This window comes from Salvelinus alpinus, chromosome 11 (genome assembly GCF_045679555.1).
Source record: "Salvelinus alpinus chromosome 11, SLU_Salpinus.1, whole genome shotgun sequence".
Taxonomy (NCBI): Eukaryota; Metazoa; Chordata; class Actinopteri; order Salmoniformes; family Salmonidae; genus Salvelinus; species Salvelinus alpinus.
This window is the reverse complement of record NC_092096.1, coordinates 32,022,896-32,044,995: the sequence shown is the minus strand read 5'-3', so window position 1 is coordinate 32,044,995 and position 22,100 is coordinate 32,022,896. Positions and strand designations below refer to the sequence as shown.

At 43.6% G+C, this 22,100-nt stretch overlaps 1 protein-coding gene across 1 annotated transcript in view; it reads right to left on the bottom strand.

Annotated features, from left to right (window-relative positions):
- Positions 1-238: 238 nt before the first annotated feature.
- Positions 239-22,100, bottom strand: part of LOC139533958 (nuclear receptor-interacting protein 2-like) — a 29,014-nt gene continuing 7,152 nt past the window's right edge. Inside the window, exons 2-6 of the mRNA XM_071332507.1 lie at positions 17,945-18,253; positions 8,259-8,341; positions 7,873-7,988; positions 6,858-6,910; positions 239-5,165 (exon numbers count right to left, since the gene is read on the bottom strand). Of these exons, the coding sequence (XP_071188608.1) occupies positions 5,058-5,165; positions 6,858-6,910; positions 7,873-7,988; positions 8,259-8,341; positions 17,945-18,253 (669 nt within the window). The 3' untranslated portion in view covers positions 239-5,057. The remainder of the gene's footprint in view (positions 5,166-6,857; positions 6,911-7,872; positions 7,989-8,258; positions 8,342-17,944; positions 18,254-22,100) is intronic.

Below are 22,100 nucleotides of genomic sequence, written 5' to 3'. Positions count from 1 at the left end.
CTGCACCAACTTGAAAAGGGGATTTTTATAATGACGTCACAGCAACACAACCATGAGAATATCAGAGCTATTAAAAAAGAAAATGGCAGCACAGTGACTCATGTTTTAGTTAGCGCTGAATATCCTCCTTTCTTCCCTCCAGTTGATCAGGTGGTGGATATTAGTGATACTGGCACATCTTAGTCTTGGCATAGTAAATTTGTGCAAATTAGACCTATAAAAAAACTGCAAGCATAGCTAGCCAGAATACATCTTTTAATAGGCAGAGAAAATACTGTTCAGAAAAAACACAAAAGATAAATGTATTTCATACATCGATTACCATCGCACAGCATATTAGGAAGTACACTAGTACGAAACATTAGCAATTATTCGTGGGTGACCTCCATAGAAAGAGCTAGAGGTCAGATGGATATTGTTACACAGTTGAGAGCATGGCACTGTCCAGGACCCATCTTCACAAAAAGTCTGAGTTGGAGTGCTGATCTAGGATCAGGTCCATGTAATCTTATCCACTATGCTCTGAAAGGCATAACTGATCCGATATCAGCACCTACTCAGGGTAGTCACTAGTTACCACAGCCACAAAGTCATAAACCCAGCCTATTTCTACATCTCTTCCTAAAATCTGATTTTTAAACCTAACCGTAACCACACTGCAAGACTTATGTCTAACCTTGAATTAAGACCAAAAAGCAAATTTTTGTTTTCATGTATTTTTTCCCTATATAGACCATTTTGACTTTGTGGCTTAGATATCTAGTGGAAACCCGTACTCAGAGACTCTTTGAATACAGGTCCAGATGGTTAAAGCAGAGTATGAAGACCCTTCTGAGGGCGTCTGAAGCGCTTCTCGATTGTCCAAACAATGTGAATGGATCAAGGCAGAGTGTAATGCATGTTAGTGGGAAGATTATAGCGTGGCCTTTTGGCTTTCTCACATGCCTGATTCACACCATAGGGTCAAACTGAACCAAGCCGAGCTGTACTGGATTGGACTCGTTACGTATCCACAATAATAGCTGGAACTGTGCTGTAAAGGATAATGAGAAAATACGATATTCAAGCAAGCACAGTACGTTTCGGCCCTGTAGTCGACCCTGTAGTGTGAAACTGTCAGTCAGGCAACAAGCCTGATGATGATTCTGTGCCGCTGCGCCGGTCCTAGTAAAATACCAAATCAGCAAGCAAGGCTTGTCAAAGTGAATAACGTACGTCAGCAAAAGTGGAACGAATGAGAAGGGGAAAAATGTATCCTCCTGATTCCTGCTTACAGGCAAAAATTAAAGCAGGAAGCACCAGTGACTAGATCGATAAAAAAGTGGTCAGATGAAGCAGATGCTAAGCTACAGGACTGTTTTGCTAGCACAGATTGGAATATGTTCCGGGATTCCTCCAATGGCATTGAGGAGTACACCACATCTGTCATTGGCTTCATCAATAAGTGCATCGATGACGTCGTCCCCACAGTGACCGTACGTACATACCCCAATCAGAAACCATGGATTACGGGCAGCTGCCGCTTTCAAGGAGCGGGACTCTAACCCGGAAGTTTATAAGAAATCCCGCTATGCTCTCCGACGAACCATCAAACAGGCAAAGCTTCAATACAGGACTAAGATAGAGTCGTACTACGCCGGCTCTGACGCTCGTTCGATGTGGCAGGGCCTGCAAACCATTACAGACTACAAAAGGGAAGCACAGCCGAGAGCTTCCCAGTGACACGAGCCTACCAGACGAGCTAAACTACTTCTCTGCTCACTTCGAGGCAAATAACAGGGCCAGACGGATTACCAGGATGTGTACTCCGAGCATGCGCTGACCAACTAGCAAGTGTCTTCACTGACATTTTCAACCTCCCTGTCCAAGTCTGTAGTACCAACATGTTTTAAGCAGACCACCATAGTGCCTGTGCCCAAGAACACTAAGGTAACCTGCCTAAATATCTACCGACCCGTAGCACTCACGTCTGTAGCCATGAAGTGCTTTGAAAGGCTGTTCATGGCTCACATGAACACCATCATCCCAGAAACCCTAGACCCACTCCAATTTGCATACCGCCCCAACAGATCCACAGATGATGCAGTCTCTATTGCACTCCACACTGCCCTTTCCCACCTGGACAAAAGGAACACCTATGTGAGAATGCTATTCATTGACTACAGCTCAGCGTTCAACACCATAGTGCCCTCAAAGCTCATCAATAAGCTAAGGACCCTGGGACTAAACACCTCCCTCTGCATCTGGATCCTGGACTTCCTGACAGGCCGCCCCCAGGTGATAAGGGTAGGTAACAACACATCCGCCACACTGATCCTCCCCTCAGGTGCCCCTCCTGTACTCCCTGTTCACTCATGACTGCACGGCCAGGCACGACTCCAACACCATCATTAAATTTGACGATGACACAACAGTGGTAGGCCTGATCACCGACAACAACGAGACAGCCTATAGGGAGGAGGTCAGAGACCTGGCCGTGTGGTGCCAGGACAACAACCTCTCCCTCAACGTGATCAAGACAAAGGAGATGATTGTGGACTACAGGAAAATTAGGACTGAGCACGCCCCCATTCTCATCGACGGGGCTGCAATGGAGCAGGTTGAGAGCTTCAAGTTCCTTGGCGTCCACATCACCAACAAACTAACGTGGTCCAAGCACACCATGACAGTCGTGAAGCAGGCACGAAAAAAACTATTCCCCCTCAGGAGACTGAAAAGATTTGGCATTGGTCCTCAGATCCTCAAAAGGTTCTACAGCTGCACCATCGAGAGCATCCTGACTGGTTGCATCACTGCCTGGTATGGCAACTGCTCGGCCTCCGACCGCAAGGCACTACAGAGGGTAGTGCGAACGGCCCAGTACATCACTGGGGCCAAGCTCCTGCCATCTAGGACCTCTATACCAGGCGGTGTCATAGACTGTTCTCTAGACTGTTCTCTCTGCTACCACACAGCAAGCGTTACCGTAGCGCCAAGTCTAGGTCCAAGAGGCTTCTAAACAGCATCTACCCCCAAGCCATAAGACTCCTGAACATCTAGTCAAATGGCTAGCCAGACTATTCACATTGCCCCCCCCCTCCCCTCTCCACACCACTGCCACTCTCTGTTGTCATCTATGCATAGTCACTTTAATTAACTCTACCTACATGTACAAACTTCCTCAACTAACCGGTGCCCCTGCACATTGACTCTGTACCGGCACCCCCCTGAATATATTGTTATTTTTTACTGCTCGTCTTTAATTACTTGTTACTTTTGTCTCTTATTCTTATACGTATTTTTTTAAACTGCACTGTTGGTTAGGGGCTCGTAAGTAAGCATTTCACTGTTGTTGTATTCGGCGCATGTAACTAAGAAAATTTGACTTGATTTGAAACTGTCAGTCAGGCAACAAGCGGGCCTGATGATGATTCTGTGCCGCTGCGCCGGTCCAAGTAAAATACCAAATCAGCAAACAAGGCTTGTCAAAGTGAATAACGTACCGAATGAGAAAAGGTAAAATGTACCAAGCAGATTTGTTTCCCGAACATAAAAAATGAAGGGAGAGAGAGAGAATATGCTTAAACAAACATCTATGAGGGCCTTGGCCCAGAGAGCAGCCTCAGAGCAGAGTGATTAATGTCCCCTGAAGAAGACGAGGGAAGGAAGGCAGCTGGGGTCAGCTCTGTTTTGGCAGGTCCCTCTGACTGGAGCTGGGAGGAGTAGGAGCTGGGAGAAGTAAGAGGAGGAGAAGTAAATAGAACTCATCCCTTTTTCTTTCCCATGTGAAACACTAGCCACTAACCATATCGAAACAGAAAAGCCCCTCCTCGATTGACATGCATCCAACACACACACACACACACATCTACCAGTACGTACACACACTCACACATCTCCAAGTCACACACACTGACACACTCTCACAGGAACATTAACATCCAGACGAATACAAAAGCAGACGTATACAAAAAATCATGTGGAATTATGGAATGTTTGTATCTTTTTGCTGTGCTGTCCGTCTGACGCACACAACTAGCTCCAGGACTCTATTAAAATTTTACATTCTTAGGAGCACTCTTCATTTGGGAAAATAGACGAGAGAGAGTCTTCACTTGGCTGAAGGCAGTTAGTTCAGGAATAGCAGTAGTCTCCTCACATCTCTTCCAGTATTCCCTGTCTGTCCTGACTCTCAATTTGATTTTTTTAACAGGCAGATTTAAAGGTTTCATAAGACCTGTTTTTTCACTGTTTCTCTTGAGCACGTGTGAGAGGACATCTAGAAGACTATCACTCTGTAAAGGGACATACAAGGGAGAAACATTTTTTTCCTCAAGGCTGAACTGATTTTGATTTTAAACAGTTTGGGCATTTAATTGATGATCAACGTAAATTATTTTATACCTCCAAATCACAATATGTTAATTTCAAATGATAATCATCGTCTGACTCCTCAGTATGTTTCAGTACACTCTTAGAAAAAAAGGTACTATCTAGAACCTAAAAGGGTTCTTCGGCTGTCCCCATAGGATAACTTTTTGAAGAACCCTTTTTGGTTCCAGGTAGAACCCTTTTTGGTTCCAGGTAGAAACCTTTTGGTTCCAGGTAGAACCCTTTTGAGATCAATGTAGAACTCTTTACAAAGAGGATTCTACATGGAACCCAAAATAGTTCCACCTGGAACCAGAAAGAGTTCTCCAATGGGGACAGCCAAAGAACCCTTTTGGATTCCTTTTTTCTATGAGGGTATTGAACAATGATGCACTGTCTGGCAGATAAAAAACACTTTGATTAAGTACATAATTATGAAGATTGTTACATAGAATTGTCCCAGTCCTTGAGCTCCATCCGCTCCATAAACTAGGCTAATTCAATACAGGAGTAACATCATGGTAATGTCTTAATTCCACAGAAACAAACACAATGGTGTAAACTGAAGAGAATTGGGGTGCTCAACCATGTTCCTGGCAGTGCGAGACACTGATTGGACAGTCCCGACCCGGACCGCATCATGTTTTTTCAGCGCCAGCCAATCAGAGGAGGGCGTGGGACGGCTGGGAGGTTGTGACACGCCAGCGTCACAGGTTCTCATTGCTGTCTTGGTGATGGCACTGGCTGACCATGAAAGGCAGCTCCTCCCCTGAGCCCTGGAGCTTTAGGACTCTACTGCTCAGGTCCACACAGCACTGGAGATAAAGGATGGATAAGGGAGACATCAGATGGGTGACCGTGACTGACTATAGGGTCAAAACATGGTTTAACATCAACTCTACCACAGATGGAATGCAGTGCGTGCCATGGAAACTCCATTCGTTTGCAGAACTGCCATCATCCAACAAAGTGCCATTTTAGAAAACAGAAGGTTAATAATGTTATGTAAACCAATATCCTCGGAAAGGTCGCCTCGTCTGCTCCAAATAGCAGTTCAATCGGTCTGCACATGGTGACATTAAAGGGAGACACTGTACTTTTTTCAGTTATGTACTTTTCCATCCAAATGGTTCTCTTGAGGGACTCATTAAATATGCCCCACTGCGCATGCATATGTGATCACAATTCACACAATGGCTGTGAGATGCACCTGAGTCTAGCTCTCTGCTTTCCATTGGGCCTATCAGACTCCACTGAGCTCTGTGTTTTACTTCCAGGTCACCAGAACGGCCCAGGGACTAAACTGAACATTTTGTCTCTGTTCTAACAGTTGTCTTTAACTTTAACTCCAGGCTTCCTCCATCTCCATATATGGGTATCTTTCCTTGCAGGCATATGTGATAATTAAATTAGGATTCACCCTTTTTTCCAAGCCACCGGTCTATTTAAGGAGTATTTTGAAAAGTTTTCAGCTATGATTAAATTGAGTTAAAGTTCCCATCTTGAGTTTTGCCGAGGGAGCAAAATACTGAGACTGGGTGCACTTGGAAGGAAAATTGTCTCCGGTATCGCAGATCCTCCGGGGGTGCTTTTGCGAAATCGTAGATCTGGTTTGCAGTGTACCCTTAAAGTCTAATTAGATTCTCTGTGAGAAATAGTCGCAATTAGTCTCGTGCCTAATTCTACTTTCCCTCTCAGACCCTCTAAGACAATTCTGTTCATGTATTTTCCCCTTCTGTTCTGTTTGTTGACTGTCACATTGTGTTGCCATTTCCTGGGATATCCTGTGGAAATGGCAGCATTTTAAACCTCCTCAGTGAGATGTGCTGATCTGAATTCTGTCTTATCTGTCTGTTTTCACCTGCAGCCCTGTCCTCACCAGGAAGCGCCAGCAGACAGCCGTAACCCTCAGATAACATAACACAAACCTGTCTGTCTCCATCTCTGTCTTAACCTGGTATTACTTGATGTGTTCTGATAGTAACACATTGAAGATGCCGGTTCCTAAGGTCTCTGCTTAATCTAATTGCTACAGCTCAATGTCTGCCTCCTTTTTCCCTATGATTATTTTTAGCAGCAATTTTCATTAGCTGTAAAGTTAACGTTGGGGGAGATTTGGGGAGGGCGGCAGATTCAAAATACAAAAGGCACTCGCACATCTGAGCAAACGTTTTGCAGGTGCATGGCAACAATTGAACAAGATGAAGGAAAAAGGAAACCGCACACTGCTCTCGATAGTATCACTGATCTTTAATAAGCTTACGTATCGGCCTCACGGCCTTCGTCAGAGCTTTTGTGAATTTTTTTAAATTAGCACCCTTATGTAGACCTAGCCCCACCCACATCCGTTCCACGCATGGAAAGGGGTTGGAGGCGAAGGAAAAACAAATAAGTGCTATCAAATATAACAATTTGCATTTCATAAATATTTGAATGAAGTGTAAATAAGACGTAGGAGGCAGATCAAACACAGCATTTACATATTTGCGACACTAATGAGGACTTACTTTGAGTTCCTGCAGAGTCTGAAGACCCAGGCACAGCTCAAATACCTCATCCTCTGTGGGGAGATGGAGAGGAGAGAGAAGGAGAGACAAAGAGAGGAAGAGAGAGAGCCGAATAAGAAACAGTGATTTTCTAACCTGCCGTGTCTCTCGCTGACTGATTAATTAACACTGTATAAATGAGCTCAACTCTAACAGAAATCATCAGCACATCTCTATTCTCCCATGTGTGTGTGTGTGTGTGTGTGTGTGTGTGTGTGTGTGTGTGTGTGTTAAACCATTAAGGTAATAGTCTCTCCCTGCTTGTCTTTGTGATTTGTCCCTGGCTGCTGAATAGGAAAGGTCAGGAGCACATGCTGCATACTGAGTACACACTCACACACACTCACGCTCTCTCACACACACTCACACACTCTCTCTCACACACACACACACACACACACGCTGTCACATACACGTTGGCTGCCAAGCACATCTCCAACACCTTTTAAGACCGCTGCCTTTTTAGAGCAAGCATTCAGAAATAACACAGCCAGTAAGCAAATCTATTACCGTCTGTTAATGCTACTGTCTGAAACACAGCTTTGTACCTAGGCACTGATTTGTTGGGGGGGTTTTACCAAGGGGTTTTGTATTGACATTGGTAAAGAGAAGTAATCTTGATGGTGTGGAAAATGGCTTGTGGTCATTGTGAGAGAGCACCCAGACGTTTTGTATTGATCACTGACAGGAACATTACAGTTTAACCCCAGCGATTTATATAATCAAGTTTACTTATCCAATCCATAGCATTATTCGATTCAATGTTGTTTGTTACGCCTACAGTCCAGATAATGCTGAACAGAATGTATGTTTACAGAGAAAGAAAAACGAAAGTGTTTCATTGACACTGTCATAACACCTGTATTCCTACCCTGTATGAGTGGACTCTCTCTTGCTTAATTGACAGTCATTACAACTGGCTGCAATGCTGCTTTAAATGTTTATGTGACGTAATATGTGATCTCCCCTTCCTTACCGGTGACGTGGGCAGAGCACTGGACACTCTGTCTGCCCAGCTGCAGCTGCAGGCCCCTCACAGAGCCCTGGCCCTCTGTCTGCTCACAGGGTGGACCTTCCTGGGTGGGCACCAATCTGGCAACACACAACACGGCCATGGTAGAGGTTATTAGGACGCTACTTTGTTCTGTCTCTCACAGGCCAGTTTGTTGATGCTGATGCAGTCTGATGTTGGTTGTGGTTGTGTGAGTGCCTGAGGAACTCAAATGTGTTTGTTGGCGCTCTGTATTTCGGTGCTGGTTGGCAAACCTGGACCCAGGAGTGTTATGTGATGGGTGGCTATTCGTGGGTGTGGTAGAGGTCGACGGAGAAAGGGAGATAGCGAGGGATAATAAGGCCTCTCACCCAAGCCTCCTGCAGCAGGAGCTGGAGATGCGGTTGTGTTGACTCCCGGTGTTGATGGAAGCCTTCACCTCAGTGTCACAGCACTGTGGAAATACAACAGAACTACTGTGTTAACTGACAGTATAAGTCTCCCACAAAGGAGAGAACAGCAGACAGGAACGCATATATTTCTCCTGCAGCTATAGGGAAATATATCTGTTTGATTACAAAAGGCTCCTCATCAAATGGGTCCCAACAGCTCTGCTGTTGAAAAAACCTGCCAAACTACGATATAAAGGCTGAATTAAAGGCTTATCGACTCTAGAGTTTTGGTCAAATTTGTGCTAGTAGTCCATTATTAAGCCACATTTCCCAACCAATTACAGATAGTGTTTAAGACTAGGTGTTTTCTAGGTTTGGCATAGTTGTTTATATGCAATCACGTTTGTATTGATCCTCTGTCTGAGTCAGAGACTATTAGATCATGAAGCCTGTGCTGATGATGCAGGACTTTGGCTATTCTGCCTCATGGTTAGAAATTATACCAAACCAACCATGACTGTTTAGAAAAAAACAACTATGAAATCATTAGTCTCACTCCAGTGGATGTGTTGACTATTAGTTCAACCATTAGAGCCAATGACTGTGCTTATTTTCTGAAAAAGATCTGAGAGATCTTATCTGAGGCCTCTCCATGTTTTTATAATCCAGAATACATTACTAGACAGTGAAATATTAGCCCAATCAGCAGAGCCTGTGGAATATTCTTCAACTAATCAGCGAACCGGTCAGTTCCTGATTTGAAAATAGTGCTCGTCCAAAACCATTATGCTCAAGCGCAACATCTTCTGTACAAGAGCAACATGATGTTGTCTAATGAGCCAGAACCATAGAACAGTAAACAGCACAACAATACTTCTGAAGTGAGGATCCTGTGTTTCAGCAGGGCTGTCTTCTCCTGGGTGCCTAAAGCATCCTATCTGTCTCACTCCCTGTCATCCAGTGTGTGTGTGTGTGTGTGTGTGTGTGTGTGTGTGTGTGTGTGTGTGTGTGTGTGTGTGTGTGTGTGTGTGTGTGTGTGTGTGTGTGTGTGTGTGTGTGTGTGTGTGTGTGTTTACACACCCAGCAGAGCTGCTAACAGCCAGGGTGGTGGTCCTTTATCCTCCTCCACATCTCCCAGTGGTTCTGTCGTAGGGCACTTCATGTCACAATGTAGTGATTCACGGTAAAGGGGAAGCAGACATTGCGGCAGATTCTAATGACTGCAGAGGCCTGGTGGCAGGTAGACTAGTGGTAAGAGCAATGGGCCAGTAACCGAAAGAGCGCCGGTTTGATTCCCCTGAGCCGACTAGGTGACAAATCTGCCGATGTGTCCTTGAGCAAGGCACTTAAACCTATAAATGTAAAATGTTCTATAATGAAGTTTCTGTTGTAAATCCCAAGGCTCTTATTATAATATTGCATATTTTCTTAAATGTAGCCTTTATTTAACTAGGCAAGTCAGTTAGCATATCACACTTCTGCGAGTGGAAGGCAGAACAGGCAATGTTGCTGAAAACACGCAACTCTGGAGGGAGGATTTAAAACATGTTCACACTTCACAGCATATGGTGGATCCGCGTGAGTGAGAACGGAACAAGATGTCACACCCGCCCCCTCTCGATGGAGAGGGAAAGACACTGAGTGGACACATAATGATATGCTTCCCTGAACACGAGTTAACACAACCCAGTGACATAACCTCTGTGTCCTCGCTGGGTCAGCAGTACTACCTTGTGGTTTCTGAGACATTGTACCTAATCTCAAGCCTTCTCTAACATCCACCATGTTTTGAATGAATGGTTCGATTGGTGGATGGATGGAAGGATGAATAAGGGTTGGATGGGTGGATGGGTGGATAAATGGATCATAGATGTACAGATGGATAAAACATCCTGAGAAAAGCACGTTTTCACTTGTCTTTTTCCTGCCATATTATCACTGTGTATCACAGTACATACATCGACTTGGCTCTAGGGTGTTTTTTACCCCCTAGATTAAAGCCCACTAGGACATCAAATCCCATTGCTGTGGCTGGGTGTAAAAATGTAGTCCCCGACACACAATATGGTGATAGTTGAGCTTCCCCCCTTAATCCCTGCAGGCTTCTCACGGCCAGGCTTCTCAGCAGGCCTGCGAACGTGTGCTTTTGTCTCTGCCTGAGTGATGAAAAATTCCTCCCCTTCTGTGAAGTTTAAAAATGGCTCTGGAATTAATGGGTAACTATGGGGTGTGTAGCCGCTTTTAAAACAGAATTAAACAAACGAGATCAAAGATAAGCTGAGCCCCATGGAATGTTCCCTGGCGAACCACTTACTTCAAACACATACACAGTAGCTGTGTTCGAATACTCATACTAACCGCACTAACCATACTATTTGTGACGTAAATTGAGTATATAAACTCAGCAAAAAAAGAAACATCCCTTTTTCAGGACCCTGTCTTTCAAAGATCATTCGTAAAAATCCACATAACTTCACAGATCTTCATTGTAAATGTTTTAAACACTGTTTCCCATGCTTGTTCAATGAACCATAAACAATGAATGAACCCTCTGGGGTTTGTGATATATGGCCAATATACCACGGCTAAGAGCTTTGTCCAGGCACTCCGCGTTGCGTTGTGCTTAAGAAAAGCCCTTAGCCGTGTTATATTGGCCATATACCACACCCCCTTGGGCCTTATTGCTTAAGTATTCACCTTATTTAAGAACCCGGAAACAAAACTATGTCCGAACGTTCTGTTTTGTGGAGGACTTTCATTGTGGCGTTCTTGCCGTTTTGCGATCGTTAGCTAGCTAGCTCAAAATGTCGTGGGATCATACCAAGAAAAACCTTTCAAAGTCGAATGGCAAGTCTGTGCCACATCCACGGATTATTCAAGAGTAGGAGGGCGATATGAAAAAATGGCCACATCACCTACGAAGACGTCTTCAAATATGTTGTCTCGTCTCTCGGTGTGGATGTCAGAGGTGAGGAGCTACAAAAGCACAGAGTCATATCAATACCTCCACAGCGGCAAAGTTGGACGGGTGCTTATTCACTGTCTTGAGGATGACAACCTGGTGTTCCTCAAAGCAGATGTCCAGCCCAGTCAGAGCAAAACACACCATCATTCTGCCTGGATTCTTGTATCATCTGTCGGTAAGATGGAGACTGCAGGGTGTTCTTGTGTTGCAGGGCAGGGGAAGTCTTGCAGTCATGCAGATGCAATACTATGGAAGGTAGTTAGCTCGCTGGCTTTTTGTTTATCATAACCCTTTCTATGAATGATAGTTACTTAGCTAGCTATCTAATTGTGATGATACCATATCACTGACCAGAACTGATAACGTTAACTATTACAGTAATGGCTCATTGTGTAAGTATATCAGTCTAATCTCGAATGGCAATGAGGTAGGTACAGAATCAAGGTGAGTTTTACAATCAAATAGGAAATTACCAGCATAACCTAAACCTACTAGTTAAAAGGAGACTGTGTAAACTAGTCAGCTGTGAACACCATGTAAACTAGTGTTCTGTAATTTACTATTCTATCAGTAGTGCTTTGTTGAAGGTGCAGAATGCTGTGTATGGAGGATTGACAGGGGTGTCCTGTACAGATGAGCAATGCCAGTGGCACTCTGGGACGCAGCGGAATTTAGCTCCAAAAAGGTTGAGCGAGATCTGTTTCAAACGTCACAAACCAAGTGACGAGTTCTCTGACAGCACCCCAGATGCTTCTCCATCTCTACCTCCAACTCCTGCATACCACTCCCACAACGCACTTAAAAGTTTGAAAGGGGCCAATGTTCCAGTGGGGAGCTTTCTACACAATTGCATCAAAGCTTAACCAAACATTCATCAGGTTCCAGCAGCAGCCACACAGCTACAACAGCCTTATGGTGAACATGGCATCAACATGCAGTGTCAGAAATGCTTGTCATTTTATGACATTTATGTTAAGCTGGAGGAGTGTAAATGTGCCAGCTTGGAGGAGGTCACTAAAGCACAGAGTGTCTCCCATGCATTGTATGACGCGCGTAAACTTTTGGATCACTGCTAGCTCAGCAAAGAAGGTTCCTGTGCGCACCTCAACAAATCCCGACTTCTTTGTGCGGGAGCATCTCTTCCCACACGTTCCGCAACCACATATGGCAAGGAGAACGAGCAGTTGGCCTACACATGGATGGAGAGCTGAGGGTTTAGTCTGGAGAGTAGAGGCACAGTAGTGAGTGTCAAGGAGCCATGTTTTTTTTCTGCAAGCCCAGATCGAGTGTTAAACTCTCAAGAACTATTAGAAATCAAATGTCCTGTTCTGATTAAGAAGTGCGAGTCTCTGACTGAAATGTTCTCTGGCAAACTCACTGATGTGAAGTTGGTGCATGGGGTTCCTCAGCTGCAACCTAATGGAGCCCGTGGGTACTACATGCAGGGCATGTTCTGCACAGGACTGGAGAGATGTGTTAGCAGTTGATGTTATTCTTCAATAACACAGACCCCAAAGCAAATCAGGGGGAGAAAAATATATTTATTTAAAGAGAACAAATCATAGTTGTTATGCTTGAAAGTAGATGGTAGATGTTTATTCTTCCCTGTCCTCAATGTGTCTCCTCTGAACAAAGAGACAGGATGTAGTTTATAACCCATCCCTAGCCTGTGGTTGACCAATTAGAATGTCTTGCAATAAAACTGGGCCAATGGCCAAATAACAAATATCCTGTTTCAGGCTCAATGTATAGACAATTCGGACCAATGAGAACTTGACACATGTAGCTATGAGTCCCAGACTGAAATTCCTCCCGTGTCCCTGACCCATTAATCTTCAGTTCCCCATTACAGAAAAAGAACTATTTCCATTGATAATGAATTCCCTCTTGACCTTTAGTCCTCTGCGTTGTGTATGTATCTTTGAATATTCGTACAGATGCAAACTGCTTGTCTGGGCTCCATCCGAGCAGGTTGTTATTGATGTGAAGTTCTGTGCTGATCTTATCCCTAAACTAAAGGCATTCTATTTCAAACATATGCTGCCAAGGATAGTAGATGAGTTCCAGTCAGTCAGACTAACTCTGTGCTCCAAATATGTTCATCTATGTGGTATCTAGGGGCCTTATAGTTCTCTGTTTTTAAATGGTTCATATATTTTGTGTCTTGTAAAGCTCTGTCAGCTCTACCTTATTATCTAAGCATAACTCTTGATTGGTGTTTTTTGTCTGTCACAGTTTCCCTTCATATGCACATTTACCTGATTTATATTTGCATGATTCTTGTTTTTTTTATATCTTGCCTTGTACAGCTCTCTTCATACTTGTTTATCTAATGCCTACGGATAATGATTTATGAATGTTTTTATTGTCCCTTGTATAACTCTCTTTTCATAATATGGCACTTCATGAATTTATCTCAGCATACCATAATTAATCTTGCACTTGGTGAATTATGGTGTTAATAAAACCACTATGAAATTCAACTTTGTTAACATTTTCTTTTATACTTAACATTTTGAAATGGACGAGGAGGCATGTCTAAAGGTTTCAAATCTGTTTACAGTTTGATTCTGGGTTTGGTTTTCAAGGGCACAAATTAAGAAAATTGTGCAAAGCTATCATCAAGGCAAAGGGTGGCTGCTTTGAAGAATCTAAAATACAAAATATATTTTGAATTGTTTAATAGTTTTTTGTTTACTACTTGATTCCATATGTGTTATTTCATAGTTGTGATGTCTTCACTATTATTCTACAATGTAAAAATACAGAAAAAGCCTTGAATGAGAAGGTGTGTCTAAACTTCTGACTGGTACTGTATTTACACCCCTTTGCTATGACACTTCAAATTGAGCTCAGGTGCATCCAATTTCCTTGTATGATCCTTGAGATGTCACTACAACTTGATTGGAGTCCACCTGTGGCCAATTCAATTGTTTGGACATGATATAGAAAGAAACGCACCTTTCTATATACAGTAAGGTCCCACAGTTGACAGTGCATGTTAGAGCATAAACTATAACATGAAGTCCAAGGAAATGTCTGTAGATCTCTGTGATATAAATGTGATGAGGCATATAGGCATATATATCTGGGGAAGGTATAAAGTGTTGAAAGTTTCCAAGAGCACAGGGGTCTCCAGCATTGGGCAACTGAAAAAATATGGAACTACCCAGACTCTGCCTAGAGCTGGTTGTCTGACCAAACTGAGCAACCGGGCAAGAAGGAGGTGGCCAAGAACCCAACCCACTCTGACAGAATTACATAGTTCCCTTGGCTGAGAAGGGAAAACCTACCAGAAGGATACGACTTTACCAATCTAGGCTTTATGGGAGAGTGGCTAAACGGAAGCCACTCCTAAGAAAAAGGCACATAACCGCAGGCAAATCCTTCATGAGAACTTGGTTCAGAGTGCAAATGACCTTAGACTGGGGTTAAGATTTACGTTCCAACAGGACAGTGACCCCAAGCATACATCCAAAGCAACACTGGAATGGCTTCAGAACAAGAATGTGAAAGTCCTTGAGTGGCCCAGCCAAAGCCCATACTTGAATCCCATTGAAAGTCTGTGAAAAGACTTGAAGATTGCTGTTCACTGCTGCTCCCCATTTAACTTAACAGAACTTGTGAAAATCTGCAAGGAAGAATGGGAGAAAATACCCAAATCCAGATGTGCAAAGCTGGTACAGACATACAGTTAAAGTTGGAAGTTTACATACACTTAGGTTTGAGTCATTAAAACTCGTTTTTCAACCACTCCACAAATTTCTTGTTAACAAACTATAGTTTTGGCAAGTCGGTTAGGACATCTACTTTGTGCATGACACAAGTAATATTTCCAACAATTGTTTACAGACAGATTATTTCAAGTATACTTCACTGTATCACAATTCCAGTGGGTCAGACGTTTACATACACTAAGTTGACTGTGCCTTTAAACAGCTTGGAAAATTCCAGAAAATAATGTCATGGCTTTAGAAGCTTCTGATAGGCTAACTGACATCATTTGAGTCAATTGGAGGTGTACCTGTGGATGTATTTCAAGGCCTACCTTCAAACTGAGTACCTCTATGCTTGACATCATGTGAAAATCAAAAGAAATCAGCCGAGACCTCAGAAAAAGAATTGTAGACCTCCACAAGTCTTGTTCATCCTTGGGAGCAATTTCCAAACGCCTGAAGGTACCACGTTCATCTGTACAAACAATAGTACGCAAGTATAAACACCATTGGACCACACAGCCGTCATACCGCTCAGGAAGGAGACGTGTTCTGGTGCAGAAAGTGCAAAAAGTGCAAATCAATCCCAGAACAACAGCAAAAGACCTTGTGAAGATGCTGGAGGAAACAAGTACAAAAGTATCTATATCTACAATAAAACGAGTCCTGTGTCGACATAACCTGAAAGGTTGCTCAGCAAGGAAGAAGCCACTGCACCAAAACCGCCATAAAAAAGCCAGACTACGGTTTGCAACTGCACATGGGGACAAAGATCGTACTTTTTGGAGAAATGTCCTCTGGTCTGATGAAACAAAAATAGAACTGTTTGGCCATAATGACCATCGTTATGTTTGGAGGAAAAAGGGGGAGGCTTGCAAACCAAAGAACACCATCCCAACTGTGAAGCACGGGGGTGGCAGCATCATGTTGTGGGGGTGCTTTGCTGCAGGAGGGACTGGTGCACCTCACAAAATAGATGGCATCATGAGGAAGAAAATTATGTGGATATATTGAAGCAAAATCTCAAGACATCAGTCAGAAAGTTAAAGCTTGGGTCATCCAAGTGGACAATGACCCCAAGCATACTTCCAAAGTTGTGTCAAATTGGCTTAAGGACAACAACGTCAAGGTATTTGAGTGGCCATCACAAAGCCCTGACCTCAATCCAATGAAAATTTGTGGGCAGAACTGAAAAAGCGTGTGCGAGCAAGGAGGCCTACAAACCTGACTCAGTTACACCAGCTCTGTCACGAGGAATGGGCCATAATTCACCCAACTTATTGTGGGAAGCTTGTGGAAGGCTACCTGAAACGTTTGAACCAAGTTAAACAATTTAAAGGCAATGCTACCAAATACTAATTGAGTGTATGTAAACTTCTGACCCTCTGGGAATGTGATGAAAGAAATAAAAGCTGAAATAAATGACTCTCTACTATTATTCTGACATTTCACATTCTTAAAATAAAGTGGTGATCCTAACTGACCTAAGACAGGGAATTTTTACTATGATTAAATGTCAGAAATTGTGAAAAACTGAGTTTAAATGTATTTGGCTAAGGTGTATGAAAACTTCTGTCTTCAAGAGATGACTCAAAGCTGTAATCTCCGCCAAAGGTGCATTTGCAAAGTATTAACTCGGGTGTGAATACTTATGAAAATGAGATATTTCTGTATTTGATTTTAAATACATTTGCAAACATTTCCCCCCCAAAATGTACTTTGTCATTATTGGGTATTGTGTGTAGATGGGTGCATAACTTTTTGTTGTTGTAGTTAATCCATTTTGAATTCAGGCTGTAACAACAAAATGTGGAATAAGTCAAGAATGAATACTTTCTGAAATCGCTGTACGTGTATGAGTTCATCAACAAAGCTCTATCTATCCCAAACCACATTGATTTGTTGGAACCTCGAACGCTCTCACAGGTATGCTTCAGGCAGGTGTGATTCAGAAAGCCAGTCAGTTAAATGCTGCCAGGTAACACCGGGGACGTTGGAAATACGCACAACACTACCTTGAGATGACATCAGTCAGAAATGATGCAACTGAGTGGGTGGTTTTTGTGTGGCAGTCATCCTTGGTCTATAGAGTGACTCAGGTGAGGTGATCTGGAGGAGGGACAGAACACAGTAGTCTCTGCCGCCCGCCCACCCACTCCCCAAGGTCAAACTCCTTTAATTGGGGGTATATTTCCGTACCTCTCAGTGGAGTTGATGCCTGGTTAGACTTGTGTATGTAGGTGTTGTTTCATCAGTCTGAGCCTGTGTTCCAGACAATCAATACTTGTGGGTGCAGTATGGTGTTTTAAAGTTAGTCCAATATTACGTTGCAGTATGTGGGTTGTCAGTGGGTTGTCTGCAGAAATAATATAGCCTGAACATACTGAGTCAGAAATTACTTGGATGGTAAGTTTGCTCATGTTCACTAATAACATCTTAATGAATGCTATTCATTCACTGAAATGAATGATGTTGGCAGTGAACTCAATGCATTTGCATTACTGGTTTGTCTTCCCATCTTGCATATAGATTGATTCTACCAATGTTGTTCGTATGATTATCTTATGATGGGGTCTTCAGCTGTGTGTTAACTTCATTATGAGTCTGTTGTTGATCCTGCATGTGGAGGAGTCACTGTTACAGTGTGTTACGTTAGCTCTTCCTTTAGCCACAGACACAGTGTGACGAGAGTGTCTGAGGGGTGCAGATGGTCGATATGGGGACTCTACAAGCCCTAGAATCAAAGCCATTTAGAATTGATGAGACCGGGCTCAGTGGAATACAATGAGGGAATAAATAATCTGGATAAATGATGAGTCACTGTGGTCTCTGAGTGCTTCTCTCTCCTCCTATCCCTTTATCTTACCCTTTCACTCCTCTTTTATCTTCATATGGAGTGGAACTGAATAGTATCTGAGATTTAATTTAGGTTAATAAAAAACCCATGAATCCGAAATGAAGGAAGGATGGGTGTTCAAGCGTACCTTGCACTGGACCAGCAGGGTAGTGAGAGGCCTCTCCTTCCTCCCCTCCTCTGTTTTATCGTTCCCAGCCGTGCTGCTTGTCTTCCCCCCGGCCTCGCTGCTGTCCTCCTCCTCGTCCGACCTCGTCTCTAGGCTCCTCTCGCTCTCCTCCGTGGAGTCGTCAGCCGTGCTCTCACTCTTCTCCTCTGCGTCGCCGGCGCCCCCCTCCTTGCTGTCGACCAGGGGCGAGGGTCTACCCACGCGGGCCTCGCCACGCAGTTGTGTGATGTTTCCCGCCATGAGGCGGCGCTGCACGATACTGTGGGGCTGCTGTAACCAGGAGACAGGGCAGGTAGAGGGATGTCAGACACCATTTTCAGTGGAGTCAGAAGAAATCTGCATTTAGGGCTGGGTTAAGCCTAGTCCTGGACTAGATTAGATTAGAGAGTTTATAGTCACATGTATAGGCTGGCAGATGTAATTACAGGGTACAGTGAAATTATTGCGCTCCGAGCTCCAACAATGCTGGACAAAGTGAAAAAAATAAAAATTGATAATAAAATAATAATATATACATATTACAACTGTGGCAATGATAAATGTCCATTGGGGTGGGGGCAGGGTGACTCAAAATGATGTCACTAGAGAATCTCCATTGAAAGTGCTTTTTAGTCTTGGACTAGGCTTAATCTGTGTCTGAGATCCCGCCCCTTAGTTTAATAGATAGCGCATAGTAGACCTAAAATGGTAAATAAATAAATTAAGAGAAGAGGGAACCAGTCTCGTGCAGTCTCTGTTCAATGTTAGAATGTTACAATGATTCCATATTCTTCAGGACAGAGAGTTCTGTAAATATGATACATTTCTATCTTAGTGTTCTGTACAGCTTTCATGTCCATTTACTCAGACCAACCCCTTTCCATAGAGACATTAAGCAACTGTTCTTTTATGATTTGATAATTGCCTGGATGACTAACAAAACAATCGATTTTAAACCATTTCAGAACAACTGGTGGGCAAAACAATACAATGTTGAGCCTAATGGTAGTCTAGTTGTTTTCCAGTAGGGAGTCACTCTAGAGAAAGATGGAAATCGTTTTTCTAAGAGGCCATGTGGTTTGAAGTGAACAGAAGGTCAGCTAACACCAGCAAAACCAACAGCATCAATTCACCATAAGGAGGATGTCAATGATTTCAGATATCATAACTGCTGCTGAAAAACGGTGCTGCTACTGACGGGATGGAAACATCCATTCTCTCTATGCCAGAGGCACATCGTTAGCTGTAAATAGCGTGTGTAGGCGCGCCTCCAATTTGTGTTTTTATCTGCACCGTGCATGTCTGTACAGTATGTAGCATACAAAACAGTTGTTCTGCTTATATCACACAGTTGCTGGTCTCAAATCTCACCTTTGGGGCCTCATTGTGAGTTCATTTGAGGTGTTGAAGGTTTTAGGTAATGACCACAACATCAGAGCCAAGCCGAGCTGTCTGTCAGTCTCCTCCTGGGCTCATTTCACCCTGTGCTCCAGCTCTCCCTGTCAGCCCGTCAAAGTGATGACTGGTCAGTGCTCTCACACTGGCTCACACAATAGATAGTATCAGGCCTCTGTATACCTCTGTGGGTAGGCGTTCTATTGATCAGGGAGGACGTGCTCTCTGGAGAGGCCAGTTTTGCGAAGAGCTTCTCTGTTATAGGGCTTATTGACACTGTAAACAGGCAGATATACACTCTCTCTCTCCCTCTCATATTTAGCTCTCTCTCTCTCACACACACACACACACACACACACACACACACACACACACACACACACACAGAGAAGCAAGTCTGTGTATGTGTGATAACCACATGAACAAGGTCAAATGAATAGGTTAACAAAAACAAGAAGCTTGTTTGCTCTGACTTTTCTAAGACATTTAGTGGCTATACTGTATATAGTGAACTCCAAAAGTATTGGGATAGTGTATGATATTTGTGCATCTGTAACTTTCTCATCATTATTCAGGATTCCTTTCAAAATCTCTGAGCGATGGCTACTGTAAAGTCAGCAAAATTGCTTTAGGAGAGTTAAGATGAAGATCCTACATCTGTAGGTGGGTTCTGCTGCTGGTACTGTGGGAGACTGCAGTTTCTCTAAAGGCTCTGTGTCACACCGGAAGTGTCTGGTGAGAGTTTACACAGACATGACCCTTGACCTCCTCAACACCTTCAGTAGATGAGCAGGTGTCCGTTGTGCATACAGCCTTGAGTCTGTAGTCTAGTGCCTCCTCTAAAATATACTATTACAGAGAGAAGCTGCAGGACATCACAGCACAAACAGCCTCATTACTATGTTGTGATACAATGCTACCTCTAATAGGGTTATTTTATAGTTCTATAATAAGTCATGTTATTTTACATTTCCTCCGTATGTTCGTGTTAATAGAAAACCTCATAGCCTTGGTACCTTGTATCCTATCTCTGCATATAAATGAAGTATTACATGGCCCACTCCTGTAATCACAGTATTGTATTGCACCCAGATACGAAGAGCACAAATCCCCAGAGGGTTTACTGTCCAAGTACTGCGATTGTGCAATCATACCCAATAGCCTGAGGAACAGATGGAGCAAGACGGAGAGGAAGAAGGAGAATAAATGCCACGCTGGTATTTTGTCCCGTTCTTTTCTCAGTTGATTGCATTGTTCATCATTGTTTTGTATTGTGCAATGTGCAGGGCTAATTTACCATTCTCTACACAGGGCTGGAAGCTGCAGCTTGTTCTGCCTGTTTACAATATGAATGAAGATAAGAGGGGAGAATTATAGGAGAGTAGAGAGAGGGAGAGAATGAATGAGAGAGAGAAAGAGAGAATAAGAGGGATAGAGAGATCCCAGTAGATCCTGGCTATAATATTGTCCTCTCATGCACTCCCGTGTGTATGTGTGTTTGTGTTTGTGTGTATGTGTGTGTATACAGTGTATACACTGTTTTTATAATGGCTTTCCTCCTGCTCCACAACACTGATTGACATCTGTCTCTCAGTAACACACCCTGTCATCCTAGAGGTCACCTAGGGGTCACACTGTATTCCTCTCCCAGTCCTGTCTTCCCTTTATTCCCCCCCCCCCCCCCCCCCACATCTCCTACCATTTTGCCTCCATATCTCCCCTCCTTCACTGTTGTCTGCCAGTGCGAAGGCAAAAGTATATTGTTGCTGTTGCTACCTCACAGTCCAGCCAAGGTCTGTGGATACGGGAACCGACTGGGTATGATGTGAGAGGTATTCAATCACTCTCAGAGGACATGGAACTTGTAAAAATACTTCTGTATTGTTGCAAAGCATTACACAATTCATATGGGTACATTAGAAGCTACCAGTCTGTATGTCATTGTCCTCCCAACCCAGCCTCAGTTCTAGCTGATCGTGTAGTTGCTAGGCTGAGCTGTGTTAGTCAGCTCTGACACAAGCTGTGAAGAAGGCCTCTCCACAGGAGCCCTTCGCAGAATAGGCTTTTCACAATGAGCAGCTCGACGTCCGCTCCACACCACTCCACATCAATCAACAGGGCCACTTGGACAGGCCTGAATCATACTCACCTCCTTCTGGTCCTGGAGCAAAGTGGACAGTGTTTTCTGACTCTGTCATATCTGACAACCGTTCAAATCAAGCCCCTGTGGTTCCTTTGACCTCACACTCACCTTCCCAGCTATCAACACCCATAGAGACTGGTTTTATCTCGATGTCCGCAGCCCTTTATCAAAGATGTCATTGGAAAACCAGCAGTGTACTGTGTGTCATTCTCGTTTGACCCCCACCATTCAGCCTTCTATCTTCCATCAGCACCAGCCTTATTGAAGGCAACACAGAAAAGGTGTAATTTCAGCAAAGTTTTCTCATTTACATTTCTCAAAGCTTGCAGGATCAGATAATTTATTATCTAAATCCGACAATGATTAAGGGTACTTCAACACTTATTCCCCTGATCCTTCCTGCTGTAATGAACAGTATGTGTACGGAAACACACACAGGGAGATAAATAATGAACCGAGGTAAATGGCTGGCTGGCTGATGGAGGGGCGTCCCTGGGCGAACTACTAAAGGTTCATCTGGATGGAGGAGTCACAGTCTGGAGGGAGGAGTCACAGGCTGCGTCCACAAATGGCTCCCTGTTCCCTATTTTAACCAGAGCC